General features: G+C 33.4%; 1 protein-coding gene across 2 annotated transcripts in view; it reads left to right on the top strand.

The window, feature by feature from the left end:
- The window catches only part of LOC148946515 (katanin p80 WD40 repeat-containing subunit B1-like), a 256,838-nt gene that overhangs the window by 6,271 nt on the left and 226,187 nt on the right, over window positions 1-24,380 (top strand). For both annotated transcript variants that reach the window (XM_089097401.1, XM_089097400.1), the window contains exon 2: window positions 5,257-5,319. In XM_089097401.1, coding sequence (XP_088953527.1) covers window positions 5,274-5,319 — 46 coding nt within the window. In that variant the 5' untranslated portion in view covers window positions 5,257-5,273. The remainder of the gene's footprint in view (window positions 1-5,256; window positions 5,320-24,380) is intronic.

Here is a 24,380-nt window from a genome sequence, read left to right as displayed (position 1 = left end):
TTAGTCCTAACTCAATAATATGATTTGGTATATATTGACTAAAATTACTATGTAATTATCTTTGTTTTTCTATTCCTATCATGGACGTGAAATCTAATAAGTTGACTCGTAGGCCAACGTAAAATGTTTAAGGAGGGGGCAATAGACTTAGGCATACCAAATTGCTGGTCATTCTTACATCTTGCCAACTGATTTGGGTGAAGTTGCTGTGAATTTCCATCCGGTCAATATATACCAAGTCATATTATTGAGTTTCAAATAAAGTGAATACACCATTCGATGCCTTTTTTATGCTGATTACAAATATAATACGCATTTATATCGGAAATGAATTTCAGCCCCCCCCCCGATATAGGCTATACCAAACCAAACCCAGAATTGGCCTATATAGGGGGGGGGGGGCTTAAATTAATTTATTTTATAAATGTTTATTATATTTTTAATCAGCATAAAAAAGGCATCGAATGGTGTATTCACTTTAGTCCTAACTCAATAATATGATTTGGTATATATTGACCTCAAGTTCAAAACTATTGATATTGTTAAAAAATATCTGCCCAATGCTTTGGCATTGCTCAACAGAACTAGATTGCTACAAAGAACCAATTGATAGGAGTTTATATCTTAGCTTTTGTAAGTAGGCTATTGTTTTGTGTATTTTTGTAATTACTTAGTTTTTCATTTTTATATACTACACTTTAATTGACATAATTTTAGAAAATTGTTTGTCTTTAAGCTTCATTAAATAAAGAAAAAAAAGTTTTTTCAACTAAAGGTAAGGAGCAGCATTAAAACATAAAACAAACAGAAATTATTACATATATGACAGGGATTGCCCCCCTACTCAATACCTCACTCATCACACTACAATTTTTTGGTACTTAAAAAAAATTACTTATTTTTCTTATTAAATAACCGTTGTGTTTCAGGAGTCATTTCCCAAAGAATTGGGAAAAATTCAAACTTTAGCATAAATAGAGAGATGTTAAGGAGGGGCAACCCCCTCATAAAATTTCCTCTGAAAATTTCACCCCCTGGAAACTATCATCTCCATTGAAAATTCTCCCAGCAGAAATTTGTCCTCCCCTCCCCACCGGAAAAATGTATGCATAATTCCTAATAACAGATAAAAGAAAGTGCGAATTTTATAACCTTTCCCCAGGGGCTGTAGGGGGTCATTTTATTTCCAAAGACATAGTTATCAGGCCTTTCAACTATACTGAACAAAAAAGTTATCTCAAAATTTTGATTGGGTAATTTTGGGAAAAACAGGGCAAGGGAGAGGGCCTAGTTGCCCTCCAATTTTTTTGGTCACTTCAAAAGGGAACTAGAACTGTTAATTTTTGTTCAAGTGAGCCCTCTCCTGATGTTTTGGGTCCACTTGGTCTATACAATCATCCCTGAGGAAAAAAACAAACTGCTTGATTACCCATCAAAATCCAAAAAGAGATCATTGAAATACTGATTGTTATTTCTGCGTTACCAAAATTATTGTATTCATAAAACTTTACAGTTTCACGAAATGTAATTAAACAAATAAAAAAGGCTTTTCAACCAAAGTAAGGATCAAGTTTAAAAGTTAAAACAAATATAGATTATTCTGTATATAAGGGAGACTGTCCCCTTCTTGACACCTTGCTCATCAAAAAAAGTTTTTTAGTGCTTTGAATTTTGTTTCCCCAATTGCAATTTTTTTTAAAAAACTTGGAAAAAAGCCAAACTTCACAGTAAAGAGTAAGGAGCTAAGGAGAAGAAAGCCCCCTTCATACAAAGCATAATCTGTTCAAATAGGTTTCAAATCTTTTCCTTGCTTTCAGTTGAAAAGCTCTTTTTTTATTTAATTTCTGATTGTTTTCCAAATCAAACCCAGGCCTAACCACGATAAGATTTGAGGTACCGGTTCCTTAAATCCTTGTTCAATTGCTTTTGAAAAGTGTAAATCAATATTTATACATTGATTAGTACCATCCTATGTTTAAATTTGTAATTTCAATTTTGGATAAAATTTGAATATACATAAAAAATTGGTGATAAATAGTAATATTGGGGAAAAGTCCTTGTTAATATTACTAGCCTACTAAAGAATTTTGGTTGGATGAAAAGGAGTATTGTTGTTTGCATGGATGGAAATTCTCTGAGACTTTTGATATTCTACATAACTGAAGCCATCACTACCTCTACAATAGGATTTCCTTATTGATAAATACATTACATATATTTTTTTTTTAAATACATTGTAGTACTTTATACAAATAGAAAAATATTACCATTTAAAATTGCTGAAAACTAAGTTCCTAGCAGTATTTTTCACCCCAAGGAAATTGAGACCCATTCTATGGGTTGACCATTGAGAACCATTCCAATTAATTCCTACTCCCCCTTCCTATTTCAACATTTATGTGAAGCCTCATGAAGAGTAAGCAGTTTGTCCATTAAAATGTACTTTTGTAGGGATCTATCCTACCCACACCTAAACAATGTCTCCCCCCCCCCAACAATGTCTCACTCCCGCTCCTCATTATAGCTGATATGCAAATTACAGGTCACCAAACATAGCCTAATTTCATTACAAATGAAGCAAATCAACTTGGTTGAATTCAGCACTACTGCCATGTGGCATTACTTCTTTTGCAACTGGGAAGCCTAAAATATAGTTATTGATACTTTTAAATCAATTGGCTTCTCTGGATTTTAAATTGATTGTAAATTCGTCCTCTTTGGGGTAAAGTAGTAGATTAGAGTCCTAAATCACCTAAACTGTCATCCAACCACCACTGCTATTTTGGTGTCTCTCCCCCCCCCCCTGTAAAATTTTCTGCTGACGCCCTTGGAAAATACCTTTCATTTAGCCTACTTCATTTAAACAAAAAGATCTATTTTGCAAGGTTTCACTTTTATAAAAGAAAGATTTTGGTAAATTTCTAGGTGGCACTATAATTTAGCTAAGATGAAAGTGAAAATGTCATTTGATGGATTTTTTAATGCTCTTTCATAATTCTATAATTACTTCTGGGGCTAATTGCATCTTGAGCCCTTAAAGGCGCCCAAAAGGTATTTTATATGATTTATGAAAGAGCATAAAAAAGCATCAAATGATGTTTTCACTTTCATCCTAGCTAAATTATATGGCCCACTGCAAAGTTACCATGAAATTTACCCACCCCACCCCCTAATGTGGAAATATATACCCTGAATTTGAATATACCCTGTGTGTCAATTGCAAAGTTTCAAATCGCAAAATTCAGTGCTATTTTTGTTGATGGCATTTGAGAAACTTGAAACAGTAGGCAAACAGTTTATATTTGAGGTGCCTAATAAAAAAGGTTTGAATTATTATAAATAAGTAGTTTTGGAATATATTACTCTTGAACATCTTATTTATAAACTAGTGATATGTTTTTAGCCACTTTTCATTAACTTAACAAAGTGTTGATAACTTCTTTTTGTGGTTACAAGAATGAAATACCTTTGGGGCCCCTTTAAGGGCTAAAGATGCAACTAGCCCCAGAAGCAATTATTGAATTATGAAAGAGCATAAAAAAAGGCATCAAATGACATTTTCACTTTCATCTTAGCTAACTTATAGTGTCACCTAGAAATTTACCTTTTTAAAGGTCAGTGCCCTCTTGAGGGAGAAGGAGTAGAGTTAAATAATTTAAAATACATTCCTATTACTTACTTTAGTCTGTAGACCCATCCCTGAGACTTTCATTTTCCTAACCTAACCACTTTCCAATATACCAAAAATCACCTCATGTAAAATTTTACCAAGGAGTTAAATCACTCAGTAAATATATACATATTTGTATAATTTATCTAGGAAGAAAGGGAACACATCACTTGGTTCCTCCTTTATGCTCTTTCCAATTTCTATAATCACTTCTTGAGCAAATTCTGTTTTGAGCCCTCAAAGGAACTAAAAACTGCCCATGGTAACCAGAGTTTGAAAATGTAATTCTAAAAAAGCTGTCTAGTTAGAAAAATTGCCATTCAATGCTGATTCAAGAATGGTGATTATTATTTTCATTAGGCCTAGTCTTAATTGTCTAGTAAAATGTTATTTTATTTTGAAGACAAATTTGCAGGGATTTTTAAAAGTTGCCTAACTCCCCTCAAAAAATAGCATCAAACCAAAAAGTACACCATTGGAATCAAAATTGTTGAAAAACAATAAAAAAGGAACTTACAGCCCCCACCTTGAACAAAATGAAAGTCAAATTTTTGCATGGGTTTTGCAAAATTTTGCAATGTGTGATATATTCACACATTAGGGGGGGGGGAGGGGGGTAAAGTAAAGTAAAGTACTTTTAGGAATGATAAGAGTAGGCCAAAGTATTCTAAGATTTTTGAAAAATGTTTTCAGAATTTATAGTGTTTTCTTCTCAACAGCCCAGCTGTACACTGATACCATGTAGTCTATTCTTTGACACAAGGCCTTAAAATTAGAAAAAAAAGTATCTAAATCATAGACAGACTCAACCTTGGGCCAATTTAATCTAAGACAAGCATTGTAAAGCAGAATAATTGTTGTAAAGTAAAATAAATATGTAGAGTAGTGGCTTTCCAGAAGGAGACAAGCTATAACAAAAACAGAACCCCTTTTAGATTGCTGATTTTGTGCTCTCTTCATGGTCAAAGTCAAATTTGTAACAATTCAAACCCCTTGCCCAAATGATTGTTTATATAGCCTGAGAATATATAGTTTATCAAACTAAAAGGAAACACTAAATCAATGAAATTTGGGTCAATATTTCCTTTTTTATATAATTTAGCTAGGAAGAAAGTGAATAAGTTACATCACTTGATAGCCATTTTTTATGTTATTTCTATAAGTAATAATGGCTTCCAAGGGAAATTCCATTATGAGCTCTTAAAGGGGCCTCAAAAGGTAACTTATAAACTTTGTAGTAACCTATTGATAGGCTAGTGAACTAAACAAATATAGATGCTGTAATTAGATAATTTTTTCTTAAGTTTTATAATTTTCTCATTTGAAGCATTGTGTAATTTAGCTTCTTTTCCATTGTTTTTACAGAAGGAAGGCAATTGCTTATTTTTTACAGTCATTATTGCTATGTTACAGCAAAGTTTATTATGCAGAAAATATGCCTTTAAAAACAGATATCAGGAGAGTATATTGAATTAGGTTGTATTCAAATCCTTATTGAATTAGATTATATGCATTTGAAATGAATCAGTGCCTTTGGAATCTTATTAGTAATTTTACTAAGTAATTTTAAGCAATTTTATTTTCAGTTTCCTGGATATGTGGAATGAGTACAAAGTCAAAGATGAGTACAAAACGTGCATGGAAGCTTGGTAAGTACTTTTTGTAATTTTGTTTTGTTTTCCAGTGTCTTTTTTTTCTTCAAGAAAAAAGAACACAAACTGGATAAATAAAGAAAAAGATAAAGATCATCCAGAGACATTGCTAAGACATTATAAGGTGTTAAACCAGCATTAGCCTGTAGCAAACCTGTTGTTCAACCTTGTGGCTGCAGGAATTGATCCCTGGGCTGGATATTACCAAGCAGAGCATTGATCCACTGTGCTACCACAGCTTTAGGATAAACATAGCTTCATCTATACTAAAATGGGACGTGATCGTCTCTTACTAGGTTGCTAGCTACCCCTGCAACCTGGATTAGAATAAAATCTAAACCAGAAACAAATTAAATATTCCTTAATAATCTAATGAATTATTTTTTATTCAGTTGATTGTCATCTAATTAATATAATCAAAACTGCACAACATAGAACATTGAAAACTGTTAATGGGAAAGCATTTCCTTTGCTACTTCCACATGTAATGAAAATGATGCAATAAAAATCTCAATACCCAATATATATCTCCAGAATGATTTAATGAAATTTGGCTGCAGTAACTGAAAAGGTGCTGTTTTGAAAAGACAAACTCTGCAGTAGATTGGAAAAACAGAAAACTGCTTTGTTTGTATGATGGAAATTTTGTTTATATTGGGAAGAACTCTTAGAAGAACTTCAGTTAGGTACACCTAACTGTCTGCCCTGACAGTGTGCTCATGTATAAGCCCTTTTAAGTCTTCTAGTCATTTTAATTATTTCCAGTCATTAGATATTTCTTGTGAGATGTTGTCACTTAAATACACAAATCATACAAGGCTATCTTTCCTTCAATATCTACAATTATGCCAGCTTATGTCCGCAATTCAAGAATCTAATGAAAATTATTTGTCAGCTAAAGTAAAAGAACAACTCTACACTGAACGTAAAGAGAATGGCGTCAATTTTGATGAAAAGCTAAAATTTAGATATGATCGGGAGAAATAAAAAACTTTCTGTGCAGGTAATAATAGAAGTGCAAATATTTTGGTTTCACATCCAGAAGTCTACATAAACGGGAAACAAAAGGAAAGAAAAAGAAACTAGCTGAATCAATGCAACACGCGCATAAAAAAGATTAGAAGATGCAAACATGAACGACAGCTAAAGAACCTCACCTTGTGTTGGGCTCAGTTAGTCTGGTCCTGCTTGCTGAAGCTGCATGATTTTGGCCGAGTTCAGTTCCCAAGAATTATTAAAGCCCCAATCTATGTATATATGTTTTATCATTGAGAAATGAGAACTGTAATCATTGGCACTTTTCACTGTTTTTTGTTAGATTAATTAAAAAAAACTTGCAAATTAATTAAAAAAAAGTGCAAATTTTGTTCTGGCCTTAGGAAGGCATAGGGGTTTTGCACCCAACTTATGTTAATTTCTGCTCGTTTTGAGTTTGACTCGGTTATTTATTGTAATTTCTTTTCGTTTTGGGTTTCATTTATTTATCGATGCTGGTTTGTGGTAGTTTCGAGCTTGGTAGATTATTTGATTTTATTTTTGCTCATTTTTTGTTTAATGGAGTTCTTTACTTTTCTTTGAAAAAATTATTTTGTGGAAACAGTTTTTTTTTTAATTAATTTCTGTTTGTTTTATATTGAGATATTCTTTTCAGGGAAAAAGAAAATAATTCTTTAAATCTTTTTGTTTTTTAAGACTTTATAGTTTGGCCTGCTATTTGTATACTGGAGAAAAGTTTTCAGCAATTTTTAACAACATACACCCTTTAAAAAATCTGGACTGTGTGAGCCTGTTCTGAAGTTTCTACGACAACGCCTTCTATAAAAAACCTTATATGCCCCCAGGGCATAACTTAAAGCCCTTGCCCTGAGGGTTGTGGGAGAGTGTCCTCCTCAAAAACGTTTTTCTATCTGGAGATCAACTACGCTGAACAAAATGGCTATCTCAAAATTTTGATTCGATGTGTTTGGGGTAAGGAGGGGCGGGGGGGGGGGGCTAGTTGCCCTCCAATCACTTTCGACTATTAAAAAGGGTACTAATCCTTTGAATGTCCAATCGAATGAGCCTGTTTTGAAGTTTCTGCGACAACGCCTTCTGTAAAAACCTTATATGTTCCAGGGCATAACTTAAAACCCTTGCCCTGAGGGTTGTGGGGGAGTGTCCTCCTCAAAAACATATTTTCTATCTCTAAATCAACTATGCTGAACAAAATGGCTATCTCAAAATTATGATTGGATGTGTTTGGGGGAATGAGGGGCGTGGGGGGGGCTACTTGCCTTCCAATCACTTTCGACTATTAGAAAGGGTACTAGCCCTTTGAATTTCCTATCGAATGAGCCTGTTTTGAAGTTTCTACGACAACGCCTTCTATAAAAACCTTATATGCCCCCAGGGCATAGCTTAAAACCCTTGCCCTGAGGGTTGTGGGGGAGTGTCCTCCTCATAAAAATATTTTCTATCTGGAAAACAACTACGCTGAACAAAATGGCTATCTCAAAATTTTGATTGGATGTGTTTGGGGGAATGAGGGGCGTGGGTGGGCGTGGGTGGGGGGGCTAGTTGCCCTCCAATAACTTTCGACTATTAAAAAGGGCACTAGCCACTCCAATTTCCAATCGAATGAGCCTGTTTTGAAGTTTCTACGACAACACCTTCTATAAAAAACCTTATATGCCCCCAGGTTATAGCTTACAACTCTTGCTCTAAGGGCTGTGGGGGAGCTTCCTCATCAAAAACATATTTTATATGAGGAAATCAACTACGCTTAACAAAACTGCTCTCTAGACATTTTGCTTGGATGTATTTGGGGGACTGATGGGCGTCAGGGGGGGGGCTAGTTGCCCTCCAATCACTTTCGACTATTAAAGCCCTTTGAATTTCTAATCGAATGAGCCTGTTTTGAAGTTTCTACGACAAAGCCTTCTATAAAAACCTTATATGTATCCAGGGCATGACTTAAAACCCTTGCCCTGGGGGTTATGGGGGAGTGTCCTCCTCAAAAACATATTTTCTATATGGAAATCAACTACGCTGAACAAAATGGCTATCTCAAAATTTTGATTGGATGTGTTTGGGGGAATGATGGGCGTGGGGGGGCAAATGCCCTCCAATCACTTTGACTATTAAAAAGGGAACTAGCCACTCCAATTTCCAATCGAATAAGCCCTTTTCGAAGTTTCTACGACAACTCCTGCGATACGAAGTGCCCGGGTATGGAGAACCAAAAAACAACACATTGTGCCCACATCGTTCATTACTTAGGCAGCGCTAGCGCGCTGCCTAAGAAAAGCAGTAGTGTTCATGCAAAACGCTGTTTTTGCAACGATTTTTAACCCCCAATTGTTGTCTGGTACCACTTCTTTTTAGAAAAGGGACAACATTCAATATGTTGTCCCTTGTGGAACTTCGCTCTTTGGCTGCTAAATATCTCTGTAAAATGCAGAGATTGTAAACATATCCATGAAGCTGTGGGTGGCTTAGTTAGGCCTTATCTTAATCTTGGCATGTGTCTTACTGGCCGCTCACATGGTAAACCTGTATTAGATAGATAGATAGATTTATTTTCCATATACCAGTAAAATAATTACATAACAATCTACAAATCCCCACAAAGGCTCCGTGGCCTGTAGGAGGGGGATTATGAAAAGATCAAATTAACATTAAACATTTAAACGCTTAAGATTTAAACAATATAAACATAACGTTAATATTTAAACATATAAACATAAGCATTTTAACTTTTAACATTTAAAGCATTTGCTTAATAAAAAAAAAAAAAAAAAAAAAAAAAAAAAAAAAAAAAAAAAAGGAGAGTTCACTAAATAAGCTTTATCAAACTACAGTGAATCACAACATCTATAAAAAAAAAGGAGAGTTCACTAAATAAGCTTTATCAAACTACAGTGAATCACAACATCTATATATATATAAAAAAAAAAAAAAAAAAAAAAAAAATTAAATTAAAAAAAACTTTTGGCAGCAGGCAAAAGTAAAGAAAATTAATCACATTAAAACAAATATTTTTTTAATAGTCTTTTGAAGGTGCCAAACGAGTGGCATTCTCGAGCCGAATCGGGAAGGGTGTTTGAAAACATGCTGCTTGAAAACATGCAATGATAAAATGCCAGTTCTATTGTAGGTGTAATGGTGTATTACCCCATTCACATGATGAGCACCTAATAATTCTTGAACTGCCCTAAATACATATTGAATTGTTTTCTTACTTATGTGAAGTAACAAGTCTTTGACTATAGCTTCAACGTTGCAACAATGCTCAGCATCAGGCCAGAGAGCAATAGAGTAAGGAGGAGTTCAAAAATTTGATGGTTGTACTCTCTCCCTAAGAATTGTTTACTTCCAGTCAGCTAAGTTAATCATTGATTTAACACAGCTTGTCAAGTAAAACTTGAAAAGGAGAGGGGTACAAAACCTTTAAAGTTTAGTCGGCAGTGCATCGCCGCAATCTCAAAATTACAATAGGTGCAAGGGTTCTTCAAACTCTGATCGGGATTGAGGTAAAGTGATTTTCAAGATGTCCAAAGCGAGCTTTTCCATAATGAATCGCTAAAATATTTTTTTCAGACATTGGGGGCTTATGTTTTGTGCCCACACAAACGAAATATTTATTCACAGCAATGTGCACAAGTACCAGGCCAACAGTTCGTTTTTGTTTATGCATTGAAGAACCAGAATTCCGAGGATATAAACACGCGGTACTTCCACCTCTATAATTTCTACGTATCTTTTGTAGTTATGATCTAAAAGTAGGGGAGGGGAGGTAAATTTAATTTATAAATGCTCATTTAAATTTCACTCCTTACAGTACCACTTTGAATTCTTTGGTGTTTAGCCTTACAATGAAAAGTTCAACTTCAAATGAAATCGAGTGAAGTACGTCAGTCTGTAAGATGCTCTATTTTAAGCTATCGCAAGAGCGATTTTCACAATTTTTTTCTTAGACTTGTTCAGAAAAGTACCATGTCAAAAAGGACCCAAACTATTATCTTTTAGTCCTTTAAAGGTATTTTTTTTAAAAGAAAACAACGAAGCAAGGCCGTGTCCAGGATTTTTTTTTTTCGGAGGGGGTTTTACTCAAAGATTTTCTCTGGGGGGAGGGGGTTACACAAAAACCCTGAAAAAACGTATACAAAATTAGTTTATATCCATTTTTTTTACGTTTTTACGAGTCAAACAAACATTTCAGGGGGTTCAAACCCCGCTAACCCCCCCCCCCCCCCTGGGTAGGGCCTTGCAACCAAGTGACCCCATTTGAACTGTGACTAGTGTTTCCAATTGAAAGCAAAGCTCCCCCTGTAAGGCTTTGTGAGAAGTTTAAAATGAGGCCTTTTTGAGTACCTGTTTAAAATCTTGCGTCAATAGTCCATTTTATGGAGGAACAAACAAGATAATTTTGTTTATTTAAGCACTAATTTTCTTGGCTTGATAAATATATGTTTCAAATCTGATTTGAAACACAAACGAACTGAGCATTCTGTTCCATATTTTTTTTTATTTGTCGGGTGGTTTGAATGCCAGATTCTGTATCGAAATTTGACTCCTTTTAGAACTTAACTTACTTCCATTATAAAAAAAAACAAAAACAAGTAACTATAAACACGCTACAACAGTAGCTATTTTAATTCCCAGTTTTCCACTTATATTGACTGACTTGACGAAGCCAAAACTAAATTTACTCTCAAACAACACCACATTCTTGAACTGGTCATCTCTATTTCACTACAGAATTAGTGGCGTCAATTTAAGGAAATTTTTTGGGGGGGGGGGCAAAATTTATTTTAAAAAATCTAGAGGGGCAATTATGTTTTTTTTTTTTCAAATGAAAACTACAAAAAGGGCATTTTCAGTGAAAATACCTAAATAAGGGAACTTTTTAAGATCTCGGGGACGGTGGGCAAATACCCCCGCCCCCAATTTACATCCCCCTGTACAGAGCCTTGGCTCCATTGCTAACTGCTCTGTAATATTTTTTTGGAGTTACACAGCCGTCCTTAGACGGCGTCTTTCGATCAAACACGGACGGAGGACAAAAGAAGTGCAACAAATTTCCTTTAGCATAGCCGCAGCTCTATTATTTTTTTTTTCTGGGACTCATCTTATGTTTCAACATCTTGCTGCTTGAATAATAATTTTGATCTTTTTTTTTGTGTTTTTATGGGACACCTATCTATATCAAACAGCGAACTGTAAGTATGGAGTGACTCGGCTTAATGCTAATCGAAACTCTAAAAAACACAATTTTGATATCAGTAGATATATCAAAAGAATAAACTTTTTGTGCTGATTCCGCTAATGTAAGATTCATTAAGTTTACTGTTACTCATCAAAAGCTATGAGCCTGAGAAAACTTGCCTGATTTTCGACTACGAGCCTGAAAAAGTCTAAGAATGTTAATGAAATTCGCACCATCAGATTCAGTGCATCAAAGAATCTCACTATGGAGGCTTCAAGCTCCTATCTCCAAAAAGGTTGAATTTTGTATTTTTTTTTTTTTTGCCAGAACAAAGATCACGGATACGTGTTTATTCGTTTTGTTTTATTTGTTTTCCCCAGGGGTGATCGTATCGAACCAATGGTCCTAGTTCCTAGAATATCTAGAGACGGCTCATTCTAACCAAAATTAAAAGTTCTAGTGCCATTTTTAAGCGACCAAAAATGTTGGAAGGCAACTAGCCCCCTGCCGCGTCATCTTTCCCTCAAAATCATCTGATGAAAATTTTGAGATAGTCATTTTGTTGAGCATAGTTGAAAAATGCAATAACTATGTCTTAGGGAATAACATGATCCCCCACAGTCCTTGGGGGAAGGGATGTAAGTTATGAAATTTACCCATAGTTCACATACAGTATTAGCTATTGGGAAGTATATGGGCATTTTTAGCAGGGGGGGGGGGATTTCTGATTTCCACGGCGAGAATTTTCCACAGGGAGGGAAATTTCCGAGGAAAATTTTACGCTTGGGAATTAGCTAGAATTCCTATGCGAAATTCTTTTTATTTGTCTTACTTTGTTTTTGTCGACTTAATTTTACACGTGGAGATGTTACGGGAGAAAGTTTCAGCGGGGTTGAAATTGAGTGTAGGATCTTTTCATAGGGGGGGATTTTTTTGTGGGAGAAATTCTCCATGTGGGAGTATTCCGCGGGATAAATTCTCCACGGGGGAATATTTCGTGGGAGCAACTTTCCAGGGGGGGGGGGATTTCGGGGGAAAATTTCCATAGAGGGGAGATTTCCGACATGATTTGAAAAACAATCAGAAATTTAAGCCTATATTTCAAATAAAAGCGTTAAGGAGAATTTTCCAGGCGAAATCGTCCGCTAGAAATTTTCCGGAGGAATTTTCAACGAGGATGGAATTATCCGGGGGGAATTTGCGTTGGAGGGACTTTCCATGGAGGGTGTTTTTGGGGGAGGGATTTTCCATGAAGGGGGAGCCGAATTTCCCGGTATTATTTGAAAAGCGTTCAGAAATCAAATAAAAAAAAGTTTTTTCAACTGAAAGTAAGGAGCAACATTAAGAATTAAAAGGAAAATATTCCGTATTTGAGGGGGGTCTCCCCCTTCTAAATACCTCGCTCTTTATGCTGAAGTTTGACTTTTTGTCCCAATTCTCTAAGAATGACTCTTGAAACACAAGGGCCGTTTAATTAAGATAAGATACTTTTTTAAAGTACTATAGACCTTTGAGTATTTAGGATGTTTTTAGGAGGGGGCAACCCTCCTAATATACGGAATAATTTTCGTTCTTTTTAAGTTTTAATATTCCTCATTACTTTCAGTTGAAAAACTTATTTTTTTCTATTTAATCATAAAATAGAAATTAAACAAAACAAATTGAAAACGAATTACACGGCGGTAAAACGAGGAAAGAATGAACTTTTTTTTACCCAGGAACTAATTCTGTGGGACCTGTTTTTACCCAGGAACTTTGCTACAGTTTTTATGCCAAATCAAACAGTTCGTGGTAAGGAAGTGCAAGTAAGGAGTAATCAGGTCTAATAGTAGGTTAACCAAAACTCTAAAAAGAGGAGTTTGAAAACAATATGTCAAACAGTTCGTGGTTACGAACTGTAAGTAAGGAGCGACCCGGCTCAATAGTAACCGAAACTCTAAAAAACCTAATTTTGATACCAATAGATATATAAAAAAAAATAAATTTTTATGCTGATTTCAAATATATAAGTTTCATTAAGTTTTATCTTACCTATCAAAGGTTACGAGCCTGAGAAAATTTGCCTGTTTTTTAAAAAAAAGGGGAAATACCACCTAAAAATCATATAATCTCAATGAAAGTCACACCATCAGGTTCAGCGTATCAAAAAACCCTGCTATAGAGGCTTCAAGTGCCTGTCTGAAAAAATGTGAATATGTTTTTTTGCCAGAAGAAATATCACAGATACGTGTTTATTTGTTGTTTTTTTTCGTTTTTCTTTTCAAGTGATAGTATCGACCCAGTGATCCTAGAATATCGCGAGAGGGGATCATTCTAACGGAAATTAAAAATTCTAGTGCCCATTCTAAGTGACCAAAAAATTGGAAGGCAACTAGGCCCCCTCCCATGCCCCTTTTTTCTCAAAATCGTCTGATCAAAATTTTGAGATAGCCATTTTGTTCAGCATAGTTGAAAGGCCAAATAACTATAACTTTGGGGATATCATGGCCCTCTCACAGCCCCTGGTGATAGGTCTAATTTACAAAATTTGCCCATTGTTTACATATAGTATTTGTTATTGGGAAGTATGTATACATATTTTTTTTGGGGGGGGCCGGGGGATTTTATAGGTGATAATTTTCCATGGGGAGGGAGGTTCCCAGGAGGTGGATTTTTCAGGGGAAAATTTACACTGGGGGGATCTACCAGGATTCCTATACGAAATTCTTCTTATGTCTTGCTTTTTTTCTGCCGACTCAATTTTACGCGTGGAGATGTTAAGGGTAAATATCCGGGGTAAATTTTCAACAGAATTGAATTGTCTAGAGAATAAATCCTTTGGGAGGAGGGATTTTTCCAGGAGCCAGACTTCCTGGAATTATTTAAAAAACGAACAGAAATTAAATGAAAAATCAAGTTTTTTTTAACTGAAAGCAAGGAGCAACATTAAAACTAAAACAAACAGAAATTATTATGTATGTAAGGGGGGTTACTTCTCCAAAACGCCTCTCTCTTTATTCTAATGTTTGAATTCTGTACAAATCCTTTAAAAACGACTCCTGAAACACTGTTCGTTTAATTAGAACAACAAAAACCTTTTTTCTAAAAATACTGAAAAACTTTAGCGTAAAGAGTGAGGTGTTTTGTAGGAGTAACCCCCCCCCCCCTCATATATGAGTAGTATGTTACCTTATACTTCTACGACTTTATGTTCCTTCCCATGATATTCTACGACTTTATGTTCCTTCCCGTGATATTTTAAGACTTTATGTTCCTTCCCATGCTATTCTACGACCTTATGTTCCTTCCCATGATATTCTACGGCTTTATGTTCCTTCCCATGCTATTCTACGACTTTATGTTCCTTTCTGTGTTATTCTGGACCTTGTATACACCTTTTCAAAGAGAGTCAATATCCTCTCACATAGCCTTATATTTCTACGAATTTATGTTCCTTTCTGTGTTATTCTGAACCTTGTATACGCCTTTTCAAAGAGAGTGAGTATCCTCTCACATAGCCTTATACTTCTACGACTTTATGTTCCTTCCTGTGTTACCTTATACTTCTACGACGCCCCCGTACCAAACAGGTTTTTCTGGTGGAACCTTATACTTCTACGACGCCCCCGTACCAAACAGGTTTTTCTGGTAGAACCTTATACTTCTACGACGCCCCCGTACCAAACAGGTTTTTCTAGTAGTCCTATTCTACAGGTCCCCGGCGCCCCAAAGACTCCTGAGCCTCCATTATAATACTTTTTAAGGCTTTATTATATCTTTTCAGAATAAATTATTATTTTAGGGAATTATTTCGGTGAAACAGTTAGAGACATTTTGAAAGATGATTTTAGAGGAGGATTTGAGGGTGAAACTCTGTGGTCGTTATAATACACAAGTTCCATTTGAACGGTGTTGTGAGGTCCCTTACCACAACCCCAAAGGGCTCTGATCCCCCCACCCCAACCCCGAAGAAAGCCCCCGGACATCAAAGGTTCTCTGGACCCCCAAAGGACCCCCGGCGCCCCGATGCCTCTGAGTCCCCCATTATAATACTTTTTAAGGGTTTATTATATCTTTTCAGAACAAATTATTATTTTAGGGAATTATTTCGGTGAAACAGTTAGAGACATTTTAAGAGATGATTTTAGAAGAGGACTTGAGGGTGAAACTCTGTGGTCGTTATAATACACAAGTTCCATTTGAACAGTGTTGTGAGGTCCCCTTCCCACAACCCCAAGGGGCTCCGATCCCCCACCCCAACCCCGAATGAACTGCTTTTTGCTTGCGTGTATAGGAATTCCCATGTTATTTGCTTGCGTGTATAGGAAGTCCTATGTTATTTGCTTGCGTGTATAGGAATTCCCAAGTTATTTGCTTGCGTGTATAGGAATTCTCAGGTTATTTGCTTGCGTGTATAGGAATTCCCTTGTTATTTGCTTGCGTGTATAGGAATTCACATGTTATTTTCTTGAATGTATAGGAATTCCCATGATATTTGCTTGCGTGTATAGGAATTCCAATGTTATTTGCTTGCATGTATAGGAATTCCCATGTTATTTGCTTGAGTGTACAGGAAGTCCCTTGTTATGTGCTTGCATGTATGAGAATTCCCAGGTTTTTTGCTTGCTTGTATAGGAATTCCCATGTTCTTTGCTTGCATGTATAGGAATTCCCAGGTTATTTGCTTGCATGTATAGGAATTCCCTTGTTATTTTCTTGCATGTATAGGAATTCCCATGTTATTTGCTTGCGTGTATAGGAATTCCTATGTTATATGCTTGCGTGTATAGGAATTCCCAATGCTATTCCAGGACCTTATGTTCTTTCCTATGCTATTATAAGGGCTTTTCTGTGTGGTTTTTCTTTACTTGGTACCCATTAAAAACAAAATTTTTGTGTTAAATAAGTAGTTCTTATATCTTTTAAAAGAGCTTTACGGGGTTTGAGAGACTCGATTGCCTGATTCCGTGTGGTTTTTCTTTACTTGGTGCCCATTAAAAACACAATTTTTTTGTTAAATAAGTAGTTCTTGTAGTTTTTAAAAGAGCTTTACGGGGTTTGAGACACTCTGTTGCCTGATTCCGTTTGGTTTTTCTTTACTTAGTGCTCATTAAAAACTAAATTTTTGTGTTAAATAAGTAGTTCTTTTATCTTTTAAAAGAGCTTTACGGGGTTTGAGAGACTCGTTTGTCTGATCCCGTGTGGTTTTTCTTTACTTGGTACCCATTATAAACGAAATTTTTGTGTTAAATAAGTATTTTTTTGTATCTTTTAAAAGAGCTTTAAGGGGTTTTAGAGAGTCAGTTGCCTTATTCCATGTAGTTTTTCTTTACTTAGTGATCATTAAAAACGAAGTTTGTGTGTTAAATAAGTAGTTTTTGTATCTTTTAAAATAGCTTTAAGGGGTTTGAGAGACTCAGTTGCTTGATTCCGTGTGGTTTTTCTTTACTTGGTGCCCATTAAAAACACAATTCTTTGTTAAATAAGTAGTTATTGTATCTTTTAATAGAGCTTTACGGGGTTTGAGACACTCTGTTGCCTGATTCCGTTTGGTTTTCTTTACTTAGTGCTCATTAAAAACGAAATTTTTGTGTTAAATAAGTAGTTCTTGTATCTTTTAAAAGAGCTTTACGGGGTTTGAGAGACTCCGTTGCCTGATTCCGTTTGATTCTTCTTTACTTAATGCCCATTAAAAACGAAATTTTTGTGTTAAATAAGTAGTTTTTGTATCTTTTAAAATAGCTCTAAGGGGGTTGACAGACTCAGTTGTCTGATTACTTGTGGTTTTTCTTTACTTGTTGCTCATTAAAAAAGAAATTTTTGTGTTAAATAAGTAGTTTTTTGTATCTTTTAAAATAGCTTTAAGGGGTTTGAGAGACTCAGTTGCTTGATTCCGTGTGGGTTTTCTTTACTTAGTGCTCATTAAAAACGAAGTTTTTGTGTTATTATTTGAGAAGTTAACTTTAGTATTTTATGGTTTTACGTGCCTGAAATCATGAATTAGAATATTTAATTACATGTTTAGGGTTTTCAGACCTAGATTTTTTAGATTTTCGTGTGTGTTTGACTCCTGGGGTTTATTATTTGAGAAGTTAACTTTAGTATTTTGTGGTTTTACGTGCCTGAAATCATGAATTAGAATAGTTAATTAGCAGTTTAGGGTTTTCAGACCTAGGTTTTTTAGATTTTCGTGTGTGTTTGTTTCCTGGAGTTTATTATTTGAGAAGTTAACTTTAGTATTTCATGGTTCTTTCTTGAATTCACCTGCTGGATAAACAAAAAGACATTTCGTTCAAGAAATTATTACAAAATTCTAAGTAAGTAACACACTCTTTCTTGAAGTTACCTCTTGGATACACAATGCAGAAATTTCATTTAAGAAATTATGAAAAAAATTGTAAGCAAGTAACAAACTCTTTCCTGAAGTCACCTCCTGGATACACAATGCAGAAACTTCATTTAAGAAACTATGAAAAAAATTGTAAGTAAGTAAGTAACAAATTCTTTCTTGAAGTCACCTCTTGGATACACAATACAGAAATTTCATTAAAGAAATTATGAAAAAATTGTAAGTAGGTAGCAAATTCTTTCTTGAATTCACCTGCTGGATAAACAAAAAGACATTTCGTTCAAGAAATTATGACAAAATTCTAAGTAAGTAACAAACTCTATTGTTTTCACGACTTAGATACACGATGTAGAAATGTAATTCAAGAAATTATGAAAAAATTCTCAGTAAGTAACAATTTCTTTCTTGAAGTCAACTCTTGGATACACAATACGGAAATTTCATTCAAGAAATTATGAAAATATTTGTAAGTAAGTAATAAACTCTTTATTGATTTCATCTCTTGGATACACAATACAGATTATTCATTCAATAAATTATGAAAAAATTGCGAGTAAGTAACAAACTCTCTATTGTTTTCACCTTTTGGATATACAATGCGGATATTTCATTCAATAAATTATGAAAAAATTGTAAGCAAGTAACAAACTCTTTCCTGAAGTCACATCTTGGATACAAAATGCAGAAACTTCATTTAAGAAATTATGAAAAAATTGTAAATAGGTAAGTAACAAATTCTTTCTTGAAGTCACCTCTTGTATACACAATGCAGAAATTTCATTAAGGAAATTATGAAAAAATTGTAAGTAAGTACAAAGGTCCTTTTTGAATACACTTGATTGATAAACAAAGACATTTTTTCCAAGAAATTATTAAAAAATTCTATTTAAGTATCAGACTCTTTCTTGAAGTTACCTCTTGGTTACACAATCAAAAAATTTCTTTTAAGAAGTTATCGAAAATTGTAAGTCAGTAGCAAATTCTTTCTTGAATTAACCTCTTGGGTAAATAAAAAAGACATCTCATTCAAGAAATTAAGACAAAATTCTAAGTAAGTAACAAACTCTTTCTTGAATTTACCTCATGGATACACAATGCAGAAATTTCATTTAAGAAATTATGAAAAAAAATTGTAAGCAAGTAACAAACTCTTTCATGAAGTCATCTCGTGGATACACAACGCAGAAATTTCATTAAAGAAATTATGAAAAAATTGTAAGTAAGTAGCAAATTCTTTCTTGAATTCACCTGCTGGATAAACAAAAAAGCATTTCGTTCAATTTCATTCAAGAAATTATGACAAAATTCTAAGTAAGCAACAAACTCTTTCTTGAAGTTACCTCATGGATACACAATGCAGAAATTTCATTTAAGAAATTATCAAAAAATTTTAAGTAAGTAGCTAATTCTTTCTTGAATTCGCCACCTGGGTAAATAAAAAAGACATTTCATTCAAGAAATTACGACAAAATTCTAAGTAAGTGACAAACTCTTTCTTGAAGTTACCTCATGGATACACAATGCAGAAATTTCATTTAAGAAATTATCAAAAAATTTTAAGTAAGTAGCTAATTCTTTCTTGAATTCGCCACCTGGGTAAATAAAAAAGACATTTCATTCAAGAAATTACGACAAAATTCTAAGTAAGTGACAAACTCGTTCTTGAAGTTACCTCATGGATACACAATGCAGAAATTTCATTTAAGAAATTATCAAAAAAAATTGTAAGCAAGTAAAAAACTCTTTCATGAAGTCACCTCGTGGATACACTATGCAGAAATTTCATTAAAGAAATTATGAAAAAATTGTAAGTAAGCAGCAAATTCTTTCTTGAATTCGCCTGCTGGATAAACAAAAAGATATTTCGTTCAAGAAATTATGACAAAATTCCAAGTAAGTAACAAACTCTTTATTGTTTTCATGACTTGGATACACGATGTTGAAATTTAATTCAAGAAATTATGAAAAAATTCTCAGTAAGTAACAATTTCTTTCTTGAAGTCAACTCTTGGATACACAATACGGAAATTTCATTAAATAAATTATGAAAAAAATTGTAAGCAAGTAACAAACTCTTTCCTGAAGTCACCTCTTGGATACACAATGCAGAAACTTCATTTAAGAAATTATCAAAAATTGTAAGTAAGTAGCAAATTCTTTCTTGAATTTGCCTCTTAGATAAACAAAAAAAGTCATTTCGTTCAAGAAATTATGACAAAATTCCAAGTAAGTAACAAACTCATTATTGTTTTCACGACTTAGATACACGATGTAGAAATTTAATTCAAGAAATTATGAAAAAATTCTCAGTAAGTAACAATTTCTTTCTTGAAGTCAACTCTTGGATACACAATACGGAAATTTCATAGAATAAATTATGAAAAAATTGTAAGCAAGTAACAAACTCTTTCCCGAAGTCACCTCTTGGATACACAATGCAGAAACTTCATTTAAGAAATTATCAAAAATTGTAAGTAAGTAGCAAATTCTTTCTTGAATTCGCCTCTTGGATAAACAAAAAAAAGTCATTTCATTCAATAAATTATGACAAAATTCTAAATAAGTAACAAATCTTTTCTTGAAGTTACCTCATGGATACACAACGCAGAAATTTCATTTAAAAAATTATCAAAAATTGTAAGTAAGTAGCAAATTTTTTCTTGAATACACCTACCGGATAAATAAAAAAGACATTTAATTCAAGAAATTATGACATAATTCTAAGTAAGCAACAAACTGATTCCTGAATCCTCCGCCTGAATGCACAATACAGATATTTCATTTAAGAAATTACGAAAAAGTTATAAGCAAGTAAAAAACTCTTTCTTGAATACACCTCCTGGATACAAAATGCAGAAATTTACTTAAAGAAGTTATTAGAAAATTGTAAGTAATTAGAAATTTTTTTTTGAATTCAACTGCGTTATAAAAAAAAATAAGTTTCGTTAAAGAAACTATGAGAAAATTCTAAGTAAGTAACAAACACTTTATTGTTTTCACGACTTAAATATACGATGTATAAATTTAATTCAAGAAAATATAAAAAAAGGAAAGTAAGTAACAAACTCTTTATTGATTTCACCTCTTGGATACAAAAAAAGACATTTCATTCAAGAAATTATGACAAAATTCTAAGTAAGTAACGAACTCATTCTTGAATTCGCCGTTTACATGCACAATACAGAAATTTCATTCTATGGGACCTCTACACGTGATTAAACACGTTTTGAAACTACATGCTATTTGCTTGCCTTTCTTTGGCACCTTTCCAAACGAGCGGGGATTCCCCACTGGTTCCTACACATTGCAAAAAAAGTAACCAGCACGAACACTCCCCGTTTTCAACCAGACTGGTTTTTGACACGACACACAAACAGAGTCATAGTGAGAGAGATATCCAAAAAGTTAGGTTAATCTAGGTTCACTTAGAGTGGCGCGCCACTCTAAGTGAACCTAGATTAACCTAACTTTTTGGATATCTCTCTCACTATGACTCTGTTTGTGTCGTGTCAAAACCAGTCTGGTTGAAAACGGGGAGTTTTCGTGCTGGTCACTTTTGCAATGTGTAGGAACCAGTGGGAATCCCTCGTTTGGAAGGTACAAAAGGCAAGCAAATAGCATGTAGTTTCAAAACGTGTTTAATCACGTGTAGAGTCCCATAGAATGAAATTTCTGTATTGTGCATGTAAACGGCGAATTCAAGAATGAGTTCGTTACTTACTCAGAATTTTGTCATAATTTCTTGAATGAAATGTCTTTTTGTATCCAAGAGGTGAAATCAATAAAAGTTTGTTACTTACTTTCCTTTTTTATAATTTCTTGAATTAAATTTCTACATCGTATATCTAAGTCGTGAAAACAATAAAGTTTGTTACTTACTTGGAATTTTCTCATAATTTCTTGAACGAAATGTCTTTTGTTTATCCAGCAGGTAATTCAAAAAAAAATTTCTACTTACTTACAATTTTCTCATAACTTCTTTAATGAAATTTCTGCATTATGTATCCACGAGGTGTATTCAAGAAAAGTTTGTTACTTGCTTACAATTTTTCGTAATTTCTTAAATGAAATATCTGTATTGTACATTCAGGAGGAGGATTCAGAAACAGTTTGTTACTTACTTAGAATTTTGTCATAATTTCTTGAATGAAATGTCTTTTTATTTATCCAGTAGGCGAATTCAAGAAAGAATTTGCTACTTACTTACAATTTTTGATAATTTCTTAAATGAAATTTCTGCGTTGTATATCCATGAGTAACTTCAAGAAAGGATTTGTTACTTATTTAGAATTTTGTCATAATTTCTTGAATGAAATGACTTTTTGTTTATCCAAGAGGCGAATTCAAGAAAAATTTGCTACTTACTTACAATTTTGATAATTTCTTAAATGAAGTTTCTACATTGTGTATCCAAGAGGTGACTTCGGAAAGAGTTTGTTACTTGCTTACAATTTTTTCATAATTTATTGTATGAAATTTCCTTATTGTGTATCCAAGAGTTGACTTCAAGAAAGAAATTGTTACTTACTGAGAATTTTTCATAATTTCTTGAATTAAATTTCTACATCATGTATCTAAGTCGTGAAAACAATAATGAGTTTGTTACTTACTTGGAATTTTGTCATAATTTCTTGAACGAAATGACTTTTTTGTTTATCTAAGAGGCAAATTCAGAAAATTTACTACTTACTTACAATTTTGATAATTTCTCAAATGAAATTTCTGCATTGTGTATCCAGAGGTGACTTCAGGAAAAGTTTGTTACTTGCTTACAATTTTTTTCATAATTTATTGAATGAAATTTCCGTATTATGTATCAAGAGTTGACTTCAAGAAGAAATTGTTACTTACAGAGAATTTTTCATAATTTCTTGAATTAAATTTCTACATCGTGTATCTAAGTCGTGAAACAATAATGAGTTTGTTACTTACTTGGAATTTTGTCATAATTTCTTGAACGAAATGTCTTTTTGTTTATCCAGCAGGTGAATTCAGAAAAATTTGCTACGTACTTGCGATTTTTTCTTAATTTATTTAATGAAATTTCTGTAATGTGTATCCACGAGGTGACTTCATGAAAGAGTTTGTTACTTGCTTACAATTTTTTTAGAATTTACTAAATGAAATTTCTGTAGTGGGTATCCATGAAGTGACTTCAAGAAAGAGTTTGTCACTTACTTAGAATTTTGTCGTAATTTCTTGAATGAAATGTCTTTTATTTACCCAGGTGGCGAATTCAGAAAGAATTAGCTACTTACTTACAATTTTTGATAATTTCTTAAATGAAATTTCTGCATTGTGTATCCATGAGGTAACTTCAAGAACGAGTTTGTCACTTACTAGAATTTTGTCGTAATTTCTTGAATGAAATGTCTTTTTATTTACCCAGGTGGCGAATTCAAGAAAATTAGCTACTTACTTAAAATTTTTTGATAATTTCTTAAAAGAAATTTCTGCATTGTGTATCCATGAGATAACTTCAAGAAAAGTTTGTTGCTTACTTAGAATTTTGTCATAATTTCTTGAATGAAATTGAACGAAATGTTTTTTTGTTTATCCAGCAGGTGAATTCAAGAAAGAATTTGCTACTTACTTACAATTTTTTCATAATTTCTTTTATAAAATTTCTGCATTGTGTATCCACGAGATGACTTCATGAAAGAGTTTGTTACTTGCTTACAATTTTTTCATAATTTCTTAAATGAAATTTCTGCATTGTGTATCCATGAGGTAGCTTCAAGAAGAGTTTGTTACTTACTTAGAATTTTGTCGTAATTTCTTGAATGAGATGTCTTTTATTTACCCAAGAGGTGAATTCAAGAAAGAATTTGCTACTTAATTACAATTTTTGATAATTTCTTAAATGAAATTTCTGCATTGTGTATCCAGAGGTAACTTCAAGAAAAGTTTGTTACTTACTTAGAATTTTGTCATAATTTCTTGAACGAAATGTCTTTTGTTTATCCATCAGGTGAATTCAAGAAGGAATTTGCTACTTACTTACAATTTTTTCATAATTTCCTTAATGAAATTTCTGCATTGTGTATACAAGAGGTGACTTCAAGAAGAATTTGTTACTTACCTATTTACAATTTTTTCATAATTTCTTAAATGAAGTTTCTGCATTTTGTATCCAAGATGTGACTTCAGGAAAGAGTTTGTTACTTGCTTACAATTTTTTCATAATTTATTGAATGAAATATCCGCATTGTATATCCAAGAGGTGAAAACAATAAAGAGTTTGTTACTTACTCGCGATTTTTTCATAATTTATTGAATGAAGTATCTGTATTGTATATCCAAGAGATGAAATCAATAAAGAGTTTATTACTTACTTACAAATATTTTCATAATTTCTTGAATGAAATTTCCGTATTGTGTATCCAAGAATTGACTTCAAGAAAGAAATTGTTACTTACTGAGAATTTTTTCTTAATTTCATAAATTACATTTCTACATCGTGTATGTAAGTCGTGAAGACAATAAAGAGTTTGTTGCTTACTTAGAATTTTGTCATAATTTCTTGAACGAAATGTCTTTTTG

Source organism: Artemia sp. Qi Xiang Cuo, chromosome 11 (assembly GCF_049724085.1).
Source record: "Artemia sp. Qi Xiang Cuo chromosome 11, ASM4972408v1, whole genome shotgun sequence".
Classification (NCBI taxonomy): Eukaryota; Metazoa; Arthropoda; class Branchiopoda; order Anostraca; family Artemiidae; genus Artemia; species Artemia sp. Qi Xiang Cuo.
Note: the sequence above shows the minus strand (reverse complement) of the source record. Positions and strands in the feature narration are given on the sequence as shown.